Source organism: Parambassis ranga, chromosome 8 (genome assembly GCF_900634625.1).
Source record: "Parambassis ranga chromosome 8, fParRan2.1, whole genome shotgun sequence".
Classification (NCBI taxonomy): Eukaryota; Metazoa; Chordata; class Actinopteri; family Ambassidae; genus Parambassis; species Parambassis ranga.
This window is the reverse complement of record NC_041029.1, coordinates 5,074,867-5,091,755: the sequence shown is the minus strand read 5'-3', so window position 1 is coordinate 5,091,755 and position 16,889 is coordinate 5,074,867. Positions and strand designations below refer to the sequence as shown.

General features: G+C 42.3%; 1 protein-coding gene across 2 annotated transcripts in view; it reads right to left on the bottom strand.

Annotated features, from left to right (window-relative positions):
- Window positions 1-16,889, bottom strand: part of LOC114439469 (mitochondrial import inner membrane translocase subunit TIM16-like) — an 84,614-nt gene that overhangs the window by 43,916 nt on the left and 23,809 nt on the right. For both annotated transcript variants that reach the window (XM_028411415.1, XM_028411413.1), the window contains exons 8-9: window positions 14,552-14,635; window positions 14,298-14,380 (exon numbers count right to left, since the gene is read on the bottom strand). In XM_028411415.1, coding sequence (XP_028267216.1) covers window positions 14,298-14,380; window positions 14,552-14,635 — 167 coding nt within the window. The remainder of the gene's footprint in view (window positions 1-14,297; window positions 14,381-14,551; window positions 14,636-16,889) is intronic.

Here is a 16,889-nt window from a genome sequence, read left to right as displayed (position 1 = left end):
CCCCTGGCTTTAATAGAAACCTGGTTCCTGGATACAAGCCAACTTTGCCGCTCACACTCCGTCTGCGCAGCTCAATACCCCTTTTGTAGTTTCAAGGGACCTTTTTCCACAATCATCTGGACCTTTTTTTCACCTCATTCCTCGTCACCTCTCTTTCTCTCTCTCTCTCTGTTTTTGTTTAAATTCGTTTTCAAATTTAGGGCAAAGGGGAGGCAGCCAAGGACAATGTGTTGAATCACAAGGTCATGTAGCTGTTAAAATGGCTTTTTTCCCTCGTCCTATGCTTCTGCTCTTTGGTTTTCTATTTTTCCTAATAGCCTTACTGCCATCACAGCACAGCTGACCTCGCAGGAACCTTAAACCATCTCTCCACCTTCAGCCAAGATTGTTAACACGCCAGCAGTTGGGGACATGAATTTAAACTGGAAAGTGATGGCATCTTGCAATGTCCAAACACAACATCAACATCATTCTTGAGGTGCATTTTTGGTGATATGTCCTAAGAAAAGAATTGCGGCGAAACAGAGTAAAAAAGTGTGTGAAAAGGGAAAAGAAGAGCTGACTAGAGAAAACACACCACCACTTTGTTTTTGGAACCTGATTCTCTGGCTCCATTTTTCTGGCACTCTGCTTGTTTCCCTTCAGTCAAACTCTACTGCCCAGCATTCCACCTTCCTCCTCCCCTCTAAATCTTTCTGAAGTACTAATAACAAATGAAGGGTCGTGTGCCACCGGTTCCTCTCATGCCATACAGCTGACACTGTGCCAGCAGATGGTCTCTGGGCTACATCTCTGGCAAATAAAACAATGAAGACGGAAAGATGAGAAGTGAAAGAGAGAAAGGAAAACAGGAAAAGAAAGCAAAGGAAGAATTTGACTTTGGTTCATTCTTGGCAAAATACATGTTGCAGGCACACATGCGATTCATTTCACATGCTGTTCGGTAGATTATTAGACAAAAAACAAAACAAATGGCATTTCCTGAGTGCATTTCCTTTCACAATAGGTTCACCATGTCTTTTTCAGCGATCGTCTCTCCTATCAGAAGAATACAGACCTTCCATCCATCATTCTCCTGGTAATAAAGGAGAAGCTGGCAGGTACGTGATGTACAGTGGAGGCAATTAAGATTTGTAGAAGCGGTCAAAAACTAGTTTCTGAGGATGTAAATAAATTCTCACTTGAGTGGCTGAAACCTAAAAAAAATATTTTGGCATATGTTAATGAATAAATTAAAACTGCAACTAATTAAACTATAATTAAAATGAGTTGATTTAGTAACTGTTTGATTAATTGTGACCTCTCAGTGGCTCTTGTTTTTGGCAAAGAAATCATCTCGATTTTTTTTTTCACCATCTAGAAAAGTGTTGAAAGCAAAATAAAATCATAAATGAGAAAACCAGAAATAAAGACTGATGATTCAACTAGCTGTAAAATCAGAAGCAGAGGATGGAAAGCATTAGATGAAATTAAAGAGGTGGAGTGATGATGAAATGAGAGGGGAATAGCTGTGGGGGAAGGGGTGCTGTTGCTGGCTGAGTCCAGGCAGGGCTACATGCACTGAAAAGTTTATCCGTCTTTGGAAATGCACTGATGAGAGGTACTGAGGGGGGCAGTTGTGGAGGTGTTGAGTGTGTCTCAGACAGCAGTGACTCCACTCCACTCATGGAAAGCAAGTTGAGTGTGCTTCTCATTTCAAAGGAATGAAAGGACCGAGGGTGGGGTGATTTTTATTTATTTAGAAAACCATAAGCAGCGATCATTAAATGGTATTAATGAGGAGGAGTGGGACTTTTTTGCAGATGAAGAGAAGGTCACGGAGGGCTTAAAATACCAGCACATATTGGTGCAAACTGTTTAATGATCAAGCATGCCAGAAGAGTGAAATCTAAGCACCACCGGTAGATGAGGCAGAGATTGTGAGTGTGTAACCATCAGTCAAATCCTGTTATTCTGGAAGAAGCTCATGTAAGGACACAATTAAAGAAACGTGGTGCTTAACCAACCTTGAAAAAACATCTCACTGGTGTCCAGTGATGTCTGAATGTAGGCCTTTGTAGAAACAGCTGTAATGAAGGTTAGTGTTGCCACACAAGCATCTGGCAAACCTCAGGCTTCATACAATGTTTCTTGTATGTGGGGGATCCCACAACCTCAACACTTCCAGCCAAAATCATTTCAGAGGAAGCAAGCAAGAAAACAAAGCAAGTGACAGTGAGAGGGAGCCGTTTCAGCCGGAGATGCCACTTTCTAATTAGAGACAAGTTATTACTGTTTTATTTGTGTAGTGTCTTTTACAATACAAATTGCCCCCCACAGGTGGGCTCATAGTGGTGGCTGCTGATTGGGGGTCAGGTAATGTTTACAATACAGACTTAGTTCTGGCAAACACAAAAAGAGCAAACCACAAAACATCAGAATTCTAAAATGCACATAAACTAAGCATGACCAAAAGTCAACCTTCCAATGACTGGACATGATGACATACTTAAACAACCACAGGCGCTCTGAGCTAATAAAATCATTGTTAAGTCTCATTATTTACAGCAAGGGTTTGCATATGCATTCAGCAGGGAAGGATGAACTGGGGTCCCCCAGTGCAAATTAACACAATCTAACTCTGCACTGTGCTCTCACCAGATCATCAGAGCTTCTGCTGACCCAGCAGACGAAACACATGGCATACACAAGCGTTTGTCACATCAGGAGAGTGCGATGATGACGTTGTGTGGGTGGTAGAGTCTAACATGATATTTAAGTCGAAGAAAATAAAAAAGTTTGACAGTTTCAGTGGGATCTTTCTTCTTTTTCTACTCTCCTTTTCATTCCTCCATCCTCCATCCCAGGACTTTATCATAACATTTATATTAATATCAAAACACAACAGCAGAAGTTTAACATCCATAATTTACCGAGCAGCACACTCTCCAAAGCCCTGGGGTCAAGCACTCAGGTCTCCGATACATAAACCTTTAAGAAACCAGAACACATTCGTCGAACGCCGTTGTGTACACATCCTGCAACTTTCACACTCATGTCATGCATCGCAGCCGTGCTATGTATACACATCTGCAGATTCCACATTGTTTGTGGCTAAAGCTCCTGTGTAATCTCAAACTGAGCTGAGCTATGCTGTAACGTGGGTGGGCATGAAACGGGTGCAGGCAAGTGAAGGAAAGAAATCCCTCTGCCAACATCGATGTATTCACACAATTTGGGAATAAAATAATACCACCTAAAGGCTATGTACAGGTTGGCACAAAAGGGTGTAATATTTTATTGAAATTATTTTTAAACCGTGTCTGTGTGGAGACGGGAAGGCGGTGACAGGTAGAGATTACATGCCTCTAAGCCTCATGGTAAATATTCATATTAATAGTCTCTCTCCAAGAATGCCATAATTTACCATTTTACACTGTACAGATATGCATTTTTTAAATCATTTTTAAATATGCTAAAAAAAAAAAAAAGCGACTGGCTCCTATTACATATCCAGGAGACGGTGCTTTGTTAAGAAGCTTTATATGGTGAAAACCTTTTCCATCTACGTTGTCTATTGTGCACTGTGTGTTGTGTTCCGGTGCAAAAGTCCAACTTCAGTAATCCGCATCACTCACACTAATTCCAAATCCCCCAAACAAAACAGACCATAATAGTCTTCCTTAAAATCTTCCTGCTGCCACGGGGTGGAGGCTGCCTGATCTTTGACCCTTGGCCCGGGCCATCGACTTCCGGCTAACAAACACCTGTTTGTTCCTAACCACACTCAGAGGGAGGAGTGTGTTTTAGACTGGGGCTTTTACTCAAACGCACAAAATGTTGATCTGTTAATCCTAGTCTGCACGGAGGGTCTGGACAGTCCCAAGTGTCAGAAGGCTGATTAGTAGTGACATGGTGAATGAGTAACAGACCAGGATAAGGCTGATTTTTACAGGCTGTTGTCTGGTAATTACAGCACTGGTTTACATCTTTACCAGTTAGTTAGTTAAACAAGGACAACCACATATATATAGATCAGAAGTCAGCAGCACTATAACCTTATTTATGCATATTTTTGTCATTTAACGATACATTTAAACAGCACTTAAAAGAAAAATAAATAATCAGAAGAGATTAGCTTTAATCTAATCTAATCTAAAAGACATGGCTCTTCACTGCCTCAGCCTTTGTCCACTCCAGCTGCAGTGGCATGGTACAGCCCACAGGGCCTGACCAGGGTCTGCAGGGGGAGAGTCTTGCGCGAGCCGAATCGGGCGGTGCTAGACTCACTACAGCACAGTGAGAAACTCACCGCCACACAAGACAAACATAAACAAGGACACCCGCACGGCAGGCTGACGCCGCGTGCCTGCGTGGGTGCCTGCCAGCCCGGGTTGTGGCGTGGGCAAGGCGGCTGAGTGCCCCAGTAGACACCCCAAGTTGATGGGTTTACTCCAGTGGAAAGTCTGCATCAGCCCGCACAGAGCCTGCTGCGGTTTAGAGAAGGTAGCGATTCACCAGACCCCCCCACTGATGCTGCCATCGCTTTCCCAAGCAACCGCAAGCTAAATGTATCCTCCATGCACAGTAGAAAATAGCATAACTGTGGGGAGGTAAGGGGGGAAGGGGGAGGTTGATATAAAGACATAAAAAGTGGAAGGCTGGGGTGGAGTGAGAGGCGACGAATGGACAAATTATGAATGATTGTAGTGTGGCTGAAAAGGGAAACAACTTTTAAATAAATGATCGAATATTCGCAGAAAAATAAGAAGGAATCAATGAGGAGAAAGACGTTATTGAAGGACGGAGTGTTCCTAACAAAAGTAAACGACGGCAGACATCATTGGGGAGGGGGGTCTCTAGTTCAACCACCACATATTTTCCCCTCGTAAGGGATATAATTTACACAAACCCACTAAAGGTCGGGAGCAGAACATGCGGTGCCAACTCCATCTCAGCAGCCAGCATATATTTCTCTCCGTCTCTCTGTCCTTACTATCCCTAATCCTTCCCCATCTATTTTTATAGGACTTATTCCAATAACGGTAGATTTAAGGGTTGGGAGATGCTCACGAGTGTTCTTGTGTGTTATTTAAAAGGCCATATGTCTTTTAAGAATCTTTTTCAGTGTGTGGTTGGCAGGCAGCAGTGCTCCACTCCAGTTTCAATATCTCACATCCCTTCTTTTTCATTATGGTCAGAGAAGAGAGAGAAGAAATAAGATGAGAAGGGAAGAAAAAGGGCTGAGCAAAGGAAGTTTTTAGAGACACCAATAATCGCTGTGTTTTTTAAGAGAAAGAAAAAGCATGCTGGTAATGTTTATATATTTTAAAAGAAGGTCTATTCAAACCGTCCAACAAAAGCAGAATCAGAGGAGAGTCTGTCTTTGACAATTTAGTCATTGATAATCAGATGCTCAAGATAATAAGAGTGATACAGGGTCAAAGAGCGGTGTGCAAAAAAGTCAAATCTGCGCTCAGTTCTACTACAAAATCATAACATTTGTATCAGGCAGCTTTTCCCACATCGTAAAACACCCTGACAAAGTTCTCACCAATCAGAAATAGGCAGCAATATGCATGTTATTGTTACTGAATAAGAAGAAAGACAAAGAGAGCATTCAAAAATCAAATGATATCTGGAAGTTACAAAAAAAAAAAAAGGCCCGGGAAGTAAAAAAGTGAAGACGTGTAGACTGAACCTCTCCCAGAATAAATACAGGTACTGCCAAGCTGGAGCCATACTGGCTTAAATTGGACAAGGACGAGGGGTTTAAGGTGCAAAGTTTCACTGTTAAAAGCGCAGAGGACAAAAAAGTAAAACCCAGCTGGTCTCCACTGTTGGCTCCCTGGACAACAGCTGACTCCAGCAGACTTCGAGGCAGGAGAAGGAGATGTGGCTCAGTGAGTTCTGGAAGCTGCCATTTAGCTAGACGGACTTGCCACAATAAAAATGATGCAGCTTTGCTTGGCTAAGGCCACACAGTTGTGGCTTGTTTGCATCAACTTGCTGCAACTTTCTGGTTCCTTGAGTCATTCTGCAGGTCCTATCAACAGCAGTTTTGAATCTCAAAGCGCAAAAGAGAATTTTTTTTTTTTATTTTATAAATTGCTCCTTTTAAGCTGTTACTAAATAAGTTTTGAGAGCTCAGAAAAGACATGCATGCATGTTCTTCTGCCAGCTCACAGCTGTGAGTCCGGGGAGCTTCACAGCAGCAGTGGACCGTGGATGGACCATGATGGCCAGGATGTGTGGAGAACTGTTAAGCACAATACAAGCCCCCTCACCAGTATGCATGTGTGTGTAAGTGTGTCTTTCTATCGTCATTCGTCCACCACAGCTGTGTTTTTTCAGTCCAGTGCCATTGAATGGCTTTTCCCCCTTAGAACACCCCCCAGGTAGGTGATACTGAAAGACCCAGCAGCCCTTAGGTTTGGTCCCCTTTGGACTTTGAGGAACAAGTGGTGCCTCCCCCAAATATTTTCCAATAGCTGGGGCCTCCTTTTTTTCCTCTGAGCTGGTCTTTTTGGTCAAACATGTTTGTCTAAGGTGCTTTGAGAAAGAGTTGTCCTTTAACCCTCACTCTAAGGTCCAAGCCTCACAGGTGGCACACAAAGAAAACCAATAGAAAGGAAAAACAGCAGGATACAGTAAACATTGAGGTACAAAACTGAGCAGGGACATTATAGCCTTACAAAGACGCCTTTCAGCAGCTGAACATGTGTTTCAAAAATGAGCAGACAGCTGATGAGAGATTTGTTTTCTAATCAAAAATGACAACAAAAGTGGAATTTTTAGTTTGTTTTAAACTATACTATCTGGTTAAATGTACAACCCAAGCAGCGCTTGGGTGCACAGCTAAAGAAAGACATGGATAATTTAGTCTGTGTCACTCCGTCTGTCAAACCCTGCTGAGTGATGATGAATGCTGTTTGCCGATGGTCTAGATGTGCTGAAAAAGACAAAGACCGGTCCAGGCATGTACATGTAGTATATGGTATGTGACAGCGCTGGCACATCAGATGTGACTGACCAGTCCAGGTAGCCGGAAGGAAAGCACTCTGAAGTACACAGGAGGTGTTTTCACATTGATGCTGTCATAGTTTCTGAGTATCTTTTTCAATCAAGTTTAGCAACTCATTAGAGACTGAAGCAGACATACAGCCATACCATGACTTAGTTATCATTTCCAGTGTTGCATATGTTGATGCACATGATGATGGTGCAGTTTCTGTGAGTGATGGTGTAATTTAAACAACCATCTGTTTCTAATAATGTCCGAACTAAGGATGCGTTAAACTTTAAACAACTTCCAAACCCAACAATCACAAAGAAGTCCTCATCATCTTTTGTTGCCAGAAGAAAGAAAGTTTAGACAAAAGCACAACAGAAGACTTACACTCCCAGCTCTCTACCTCCCACTTGTCCCCAACTCTGCAGTCCTCTGCCCCAGCAGCCTAACACAAAGCGTCCATACAATAGCTGGCTAATTGACCTTGCTGAAATAATGTTAGCTGCCCTCTATCAAAGGGCTTTTGGTCTGATGTTAGAGCAGGAAGGTCCACAGAGGTTTCTTCAAGAGCACACAGACTAAAGACTAACTCATTCCCCCCTGAGGGCCCTCCATCTTTTCTTCTCTTCTCTTACTCTCACTTGCTTTTACACAATGGTGAAATTATTTCCTGCCCCCCCCCCCCCCAACCCCTTACACCAATTACAGCTTGATGAAATTTTTTAATCTACCATGGCCAAGTGCACTTACACACAGATACACACACATACAATCCTGAACAGGAAAGCAGAGAAGCCATGCAGGTGCAGAGCAGCAGTTTTGCTGTAATAGGCATTTCCATAGAGAAAAGTAAAATCTGCTGTTCACTTCTTTCCTTGCTCTTTGTTGTCCACCTGCTATGCAAACACATGGGGGAAAAACACATATCCTGTTTGTATGTCTGGCTCTCTAAGAATCAACACACACACAAAGATGGAGAGCAGCAGCGGCATGCTTCAGCACTTTTCCCATTAAACTAAGCGTGGCATATTACTCCCGCCTCACTGACACTGACATGTTTCCAGCGTGTGGGCAGACAAATAGAACCCACATGGGAAGTGACATCAGCCAGGAGCACATGCGGCCCACCTGCCACCAACCAATCAGAGATCCTCTTTGATAAAAAGAACGTCCTTCTGTTTTTGTGCGTTTTCTTTGCAGACGGCAGACCTTCTAACGACGGGCACAGATCCCTGCTTTCTATCATGGAAACACAATCATAAAAGGGAATACAATGAGGAGACGATCCACCTAGCCTGCTCCGTCCGCAAAACGATTGGAAAAGTCTGCTCACTCGCTAGCTGTAGCCAGATGTGGATGAATTTTGTGCAGATATTACACAGACCATTTACACATGGGAAAAAAAATCACAGGTTGAAGTATTATGAGGTGAGTTGTGGCTTCACTATTTGCAGCCATAACTCATTTAAATATGAGGACACTTTTAATATCACCTGTTTTAGGAATCACAAAGGCACTGCTACAACAAACAACCTGGTGGAAGAAGATGGAGTTTTATCTGACATGGATGTAAGCACCCTTGAATTAAAGCTGAAAGCTAGTACATTATTTTTCATTTTTATTATCTACTATGTGTTTGAGGATAGAGCCAACACAACAAAACTGCGTCAAATATTTATAAATTGCATAGGAGGTAACAAATTCTTTCGATTAAACTGACTAAAAAATAAATGAGGCCGGACAAAACTACCACAAATTTTATCCTGGTCTTATCTTGGACTGTGTAATTTAAGAAGTTCCTTCTATTTTCATCTCTCCCATGTGTCTGTGTATATGAAATATGTCAGTATGTGCAACTCCTGCATGCCTTTATTTTTATTCATTACACTGTCTCTCCATCACTCCCTTTGTACCTCCATGATTCCCCGTAAGAGTAGGAGGTGTGCAGCGACAGACTGCCAATCTGCAGCAGTCCCAGAGGCGGCGGTGGAGGCCAGGCTGCAGGGCGGGTGTGGGCAGGGTTCAAGGCAGAGGAAACCATCTACTAACGAGAAACACACTTCTCTCCACCACTCAGATAGCGGTTTCTACCACAGCATAGTTTGGTGGCAACCATTCAGGAGGTGACTAACATTCAGACGCAGAGGAATAGATAGGCTATAGATAGAAAAATCTCCTTCCTCTCCTCACAATTACACTAGCAGCGTTAGACATCTCCTTCCATTGCATCCATGTGCAGTGAATAAAAGCTTGAGCTGTTTCCACTTTAGCCCCACATCTTCTGTCAGTCCTGCCTTCCACACGTCTCTATTGGACCCTCACAGCTACTGGATACGTACCCAACAGAGCAAGGAGAAAAGTGCTGAAATTTACTTGGGATGGGCCAAAATAGTGTGAAGGCTTTTGGTAGGGCAAAGATCCCGAGTGTTATTGCGAGTGCATTTTTAATAAAAGGGGGGAAAAAAAGACATTTTTCCAGATGTTGGGGAAAAACTATATCCGCAGCTGCAAGTGCAACTTTGCTTCTGTTGATGGAAAATAAAGCCTGACACTGCCTCAAACTCTGAAACAAATTAGAAAGAAAAGATTCTTCCAGCTTATAATTGACTAAATGGCATGAAGACATTTACAACTGCCACATCACATACAGCAACTTCTACCTTCAGTTGTGTTTGTGTAAATATATGATAAAAATAAATAAAAGGTCAACGAAAGAAGACAGGAGGAGGGAGGAAAGAAAGGAGACAGATGAAGGTGGAAGCCAGAGACTTTCTACTTTTCCTTCTGTGGTGAGTTTACACAAAAGGGTCCTTTCTGATCCCTGGAGTGCAAAGCACATACCTGTGGGATGAAATCAAAACCCTCTGTGAATTATATTAAATATCCCCTGCCAAACGCTCCACATACTTCCACGTGCTTTTACCACTGCTGTACTACAGCAAGAGGTATTTGCTCTAATTAGAGATTTGAGGAGACAGGCAGAAGATCTGGGAGCTGATCAGGTAAGGATGCAGTAGGATGACAGCTGTGTTTCTGACAGGATAAAAAGTAATTTGATGGTTAATCAAAGAATATCTCTCCAATTAAAAGAAAACTAAGTTCATAGAGAGACAATGTGTTAATAATATATATATGAGTGAGTTTCAGAGCTCCTTCCTCTTTCTCTTCTTCTTCTGGTCAAAATTCCCCCATCCAACTGAATCACAAACTGAAACCCCAAACAGATTCCAGACACCACGTTTCAACTGTCAAAACGCCAAGTTCAGGTTATTTGACAGAACGTGTGCGGTCACATCTTTACTCCATACTATCCCCCCACTTGGCTGTTCAAGAGAGAGAGGAAAGAGGAGAATAAGGAACTGTCTGCTTGACCCCGAGGATCACCTGAACTTTTGGAGTTTTGCCTTTCACCTTGAACATTTGTTTCTGAGCCTGGACCCACACAACAAGAGCTCTATTTTCTTTTAGAACTCAGTGCAAGGAGCAAGGTCAAACTATCGTTCAAACACTTTTTTGGTCTGGTTTCTTTAGTGGTGCTGCAGCTGCACCTAATCCCCACAGGAAAGCTCTTCATCTGGGACTGATTTTAGAGAGCCTGGGCTGAGGTGGGAGAAAGGGGGGACTGTTCTGTAAAAAGCCTGGTTCTCTTGTGCGGCACAGGCCTCTTCTCAATCCATCTGATTAAAGGGAGTTTGGCTCAATTACACCCACTGACTGGGACGTGCTTTCAGGCATGACCTGCGTAGAAATACACACAGAAATAAGTTGTGGTGAATAAATACGGGCCGAACAAGCATCACACCTGGGATACAGCCGCAAAACGCCTCTCTCTGTCGGCTAACGGAACAGTCTGTCACAATGCTCGCCTCAGAGAGCAAGTTCTTTGTATAACTCATGACAGAGTTGGGAAAACACTGTAGGTTGAATCTCCAGAGACAGGCTTACATCCTCTCCAATCAGAGAACTGAATGCTGGTAGGCACCAGGTCACAGTGATCTGTTTTAATCAGTGTCTTGCCACAAAAAAAATTGCAGCCACGATGAGACGTAACAGAAGATGCATGTGTGTGTGTATGTGTAGAGTTGTAAATGTCCATGTGTGTGAGGAGAGCAGACAAACATTGGTAGTGATGGAAGACAATTACAGGGGTCAGAGCAAGAACTTTTTCTGAGTGACAAACTAAGTGACCCTTAGAAAACTCACTGTCAGCTTTATGACCCCTTTACAAGATCGTATACAGGCAAATATCATCAAGTGCTTAGAATATGAGTGTGTAGCTGCTAAAATGGGGAGGGAGGGCATGGGTAATTATCATGACGTCTCAAGCATTTACACAGCAAGCTGGTTGCAATCGTGCCCAGTTGTAAAGTTCACTGATTGCAGCTGGCTTAGAGGACCAATTAAACTCATTATTATAATTTAGGTTTATAGAGGGGGCAGAGTACACAGAGATCCACACTGTTCTCCAGCATCCTGATCTGCAGCCTGTATGGAAAACGGGCACACACTAATAGCTACCTTTGCGCAGTCCTCTCAGACTCATCGCCCCTCCATCCCTCACTTCTTCAGTCTCTATTTCAACCCCAACCAAAAAAGTAAACAGTTCCCCTCCATTATTCTCCATCCAAATTATATTCCACCCACAACCCCTATTTTACTGGCTTGTGAGTCTGGGCCTCTTTATGTTGTGACACTCCAAAGAAAACAGTCCTACTGAAAGTTGTGGACAAGCACAGCAAACCTGATACAACCCAGCTTACTGCTCCAATTACACACCATCTTTACCGCAGTCCTTTAAATTAAAAGCAGTCAGGAACAAATCCATCTTTATATGTACCCCAGGCCTAGAATGACAGGGAGGAAATGCCCCACTATAGATGTTTGACTTTGAGCTCTCTTCTCTGCTCATGTACAACGGCATACTTCAATCTATCAAGTGCAGACAAAATATGGACACAGTGTCTCCTTTTGATTATTGTATTTTGCATTTTCCATTTTCCATTCCTGCCTGGCCATTCACAGCACACACGCACTAATGTAATGCTGAACTAAAATACATTCAACCATGACCAACACACCAGAAACAAAGAATTCAATCACAGCCAAAGGAGACCTGAGGACAGCTTAGTGCTTTTGACTCAGAACGTACACCCACTCTCAGTAACATGCTGAATAAATTGTGGTGAAAAGAGGCCCAGACACGAGCCTTTACTCAAAAACAAAGATACACTCAGATACAAAGAGTAAACAGCAAGCAACAACACATAATTTGACCTTGCCCATTGCCTGAAAACAAGCCAGACCTTTCAGGAATCAGTGATTAGTGATTGCAGACTGTTTAGAGGGCATTTTTCTTGATAAAGAATTTACTTATATGGATGTGACTACATAGGAAGTATTTACTATTTTCCCCTAATTAGCTTGGATTTATTTTTCTTTACTCCAAAACATGTAGTACAGATAATATTTAACATAAAGGCATTTGTATTTATATATTTATGGAGATTTTATAGGGTTAATGGGAGTTGGATACAATAACTAAAGGCTAGAATAAACTGTTAACTTTTAAATAATAGCACTGTGCTACAGGAAAGGGGATGGAAAAGAACTAAAGGTCTCATCTGTCATTTGATTGCCTGTCTCTTTTATATATCAGCGCTGGTGCGCAGGCATCTGGTGTGGATGTGGCTTATAGGGAGTAATAGTTCTCAGACACACAATCCCAGCATACGATAGCATGATTGAAGTGATTTAACACAGGACATCCAATATATCGCAGACGGAACAGCACACACCCTAACAATTACGCCCAACGGAAAAATCACAGTGTTTTAAATTAAGAAGTAATACGGGAAAATACTGTGCTTGTCTTCAATTCAAAGCAACTGAAATTTATTGAATAAATCCAAGATGATCTATGCATCTGTGGATTTAAAAAAAAAGTGTGGAAAGACTCACATATAACCAGACACTGAGTGAATAAAGAAGGGAGGAAAGAAGGCTGAGCAGCTTGTCTCCAGATGATCTGGACCATCCTGTAAAAACTCTCACGCTGTTTGTACGTTCTCCTCAGGTAGTGCCATCGTCACACCAACAAAAGAAGAACTACAGACTGTGAGTAAACATCAACATTCCTCAGAGGTATGCAGACTTACCTCCCAATAAAGTTAACCACTTAACGCCAACCTCTGTGGCTTTAGAGGGTACACAACCCCTAATATGCCGTTTCTAGACAAAAATACGTTTTACTTTGGTAATAAGGAGAAGACAAAAGCATCTGTGGCATCACTTATCCTCCATTACAAGTGTGCTGCAACCAAACAATGCACTAACTGCAAAGACGCACTATCCATCCAGAACAAAAAGAGGAAGCAGAGGTAATGGATATGAGTGGTGAGCACATGGGCAAACGGGTAACTGAGGCTGTTAATTAGAACATATCTGTGTCAAATGTTCATGGAGGAAGTTTAGAGCCACTGACAAAAGAAAAGAAAACAAGCTGGAAGCTCTTAGACACAAAAAAAGTAATAATTTTTAACCAATTCATCTATTTGATACTGCTTCCCTTTGGTCTCTAATAAAAAGTGTTCACACCGTTTACATACATTTACATTCCATAATTTGACACTTTCAGGTCCAACCACACAGAGTCTCAAATACCTGTGCCAAACGACAGATAAAGTGAAGTCTGTGCTGCTGTAGTCAATTCACAGACAGCCACTACAAAAGCACACATTTCCAGTGTTGAGTGCAGCTACCTCCCCGCCTTATTACAGTAATAATAAGGATAATAAATTTACTTAATCCGCCACAGCATGCTGCATGACCTGACACAGTCCGGTCAGCTCCAGTTTAGAGTGACTTGGCCTGTTTATAATAGAGCTAAAATGCATGAGCTGGATCTGACAAAGGAATCATGACTCCCACCCCTTCCCCTCTTGTTCTCTTTCCCCCTTGCCTCCTTCTATTCCGCTCCTACTGGGAGCCCAGCCACACTCCTGCTATCCTCCGGCCCTCGGCAGCCGAGTTTGGAAAAATAAACGAAGCGACTGGATAAATGACAAGCTTGAGCTGAGGAGAGAAGTGTCAGCGTGTGCACCGCTGTTTCTTCGCTCTGTGCAGTGGTTATGGACAGAGAGACAGGACAGGTGTCTGTGTGTGTGACTGACCCAGAAAATTGCCTGAATGTGGGTGTGAGGGCAGCGTCAAAGCCCTGGGAAGTCCACACAGCCACGCATTATGTGTCAATACATATATCACTGGAAGAGCAGTGAGGTCAGTGTCATGGCTATGGGGAGGTACTCACCCACTGGAAGTGCCTAGTGATACTGAGCTGAGTGAGGAGCTCAGCTTCCTGCTGTCCCAAAGTCTCACCTCACGACTACGCATCTACACACACAACAAAATAAGACATGCATTTAATTAATGGAGCACAAAGGGCAGATGAAGTAAGAACAAAAACCAAAATATTCACACATTTGTCACATAAACCTTTACAAAGATGCTGAGCAACTAAACCAGGAGCAGTAGAATACAGTAGAAGAAATGTACATTTCTCACCATATCAAAACCGGTGGTCAGTAAAACGTCCTCTTTGGCCCACAGGATGCGTGAATCCTTGTTGTTCTGTAGGCTCTTGGCACTCTGTGGGACACATAAAGCACATCAATCAGCACATTAAGACAGTTTAAGTATCTGTCTTGTTTTTGCACAGTGTGGGTGCAAATTGATCCTGTATATGTCCTGTACATACAGCACAATGGACAATAAAGTTGATTCAATACAAAAATCATAAACAAACAAAAGAATTCTGAAGCCAACACATGTCTGTTCTGGTAATATATTTAAATCAGAACATATTAATGCAACATTTTCAAACATAACATGATTAAAAGACTGTTGAACTGGAAAAGTTTCTTGATGATGCCTGTTGGTTAAAATATACCCTGTTCATCTATAGTGTTTTGCCTTAGGTCAGTGTCTCTATGATGAACCCCAACTTTAAACACAACCTTGAAGTCTGGTTCAGGATATAAAGAGTGAAGCGATGATTGACTGTTTCACAGAGCAAAGAAGACACGGAGAGGAACGAATACGCAAACAGGATTCCCAGGTGCCTCAGATCCTTGTGGTCGGACAGAACAGGACTTGTCCCATGAAAGGAGCACTTGTTATTGTTGATGTAGCAGACATGGTGACTTCTGCCCCCACCGAGTGCAGCTTAGATTACCAAACTGTGACACAAGCGTGTGTGTGTGTGTGCTCATGGTGCTGGGACTTTGTTGCACAGTTTCCATGGGGAATAAGTGTCATAACAGCAAAGCCAGACTGAGTTTGAAAGGTGGTCTTTAAATGCAAATGACACACAGTGTCAGACATAATGGCTAAACACAACTGTGGGTGTTGAAATGAAAGGAATGTATGTGTTTGTAAAGACAACACATTAAAGTGAAGCATATAATTGTAAAGGATGTTGAAGCAGTGTCAACACTTTCTGTTAAATCAAGCCATATACTGTACGTACTGTAAATATGAACAAGGCTTTCTCTTTAAACCCTCTGAACCCTAAACAGTTTACATTGTTCTGTAACATTTTAGTCACCATGAGCTAATTTTTCACTGCATCATAAAGTCCTGCGCCTCTATGGAAAAAGCACAGCTGTGGTTAGAAGTAGAGAGAACTCAAATGTGTTTTTGGGGTTTTACATTCCACAAATATTTTCACTTTAATTTGCATTGCAACCTCTGTCAAGTTAGTTATGGCACATTTGGCAAATTTGTTATGTAGATTTTTTTTTTTATCTTAAAATGTGTTTTTGATTTTAAAAAAGTTAAATCTCATAATACTGTTAAACTCACGTCTCTCACATACACCAGTCAGTGAAGCCCCCAGGTCTCTGTATTTTAATACTAGGGTTACACTGAGCCTCCCCATAAGACATGGAGGTTAGCATGAAAGTTTCCAGGAGCAGCTCACTACGTCTCCCAAAATTACCGTTGTCTTTTTTATGGGCACAATAAACCTGAGGAACATGGCTGCAAGTCTGTGTGTATGGCAGGAAGACAGAAGCTTATTTTCTAAGTCTTGACACTCACTACCTCTGTACAGAATGTGCCGCCTCGTTGTGTAACCGTTAAATGGTCACAGATGACACATTGTAAAAACAAATGTGGGGAGCTTAAGCTTCTCTGCCCCCCCCAACCCCCCCACCCCGAAGAGACAGTAGGCTAACACAGGGCCCGGCGCTACACAAACTTCATTTACATACTGTACAACTGAGTCCACTGGGCACTTGGCAGCTCCACAAACGGGGCTGAACACAGAATAATTAAATCCAGTTTGAGAGATGAGTTTTGCACATTTGTGTGGGGAGGAAGAAAAACATGTGCGCCCTATCAATTCTAACTCAAACCTTACTTCCCTCTCTGTCTTCTCTGATGTCAGTCTTGCCACACTCAGCCTGGTTTGTAAAAAATCAACTGCTGAGAGGGAGAAATGCAAAACCTGGTTCTTTAGTTTAGTCCTTTAGTTTTAGTCTTGAACACAAGTTTCATCCCTGCCTGTCCCTCCTAGGCTTTTCTGTTACACTATAGATCACACGCTCAGTTTACTCAGGGGTACACTATTTCTTGGAAAAGAAGCGATAGAGGAAAGTGTGGTTAATTTAGTCACTGGAAATGGTGTTTGTTTCATTGATTTCAGTGAAAAGGAATTTCATATGTCACTCCCTTCCCAGTGAGGGGACTCTAATTGTTTCTTATCTAGTTGAGTAGAAAGACTTTAGGATAAGTTGGATCTTGATCAATCAGGGCAGGCAGATCGTGTAGCTTGCCATTATAAAAGCATGCCTGTGTACAGCTACAATAAATCAGACAAAGTAAGTCAAATGCATTTTCA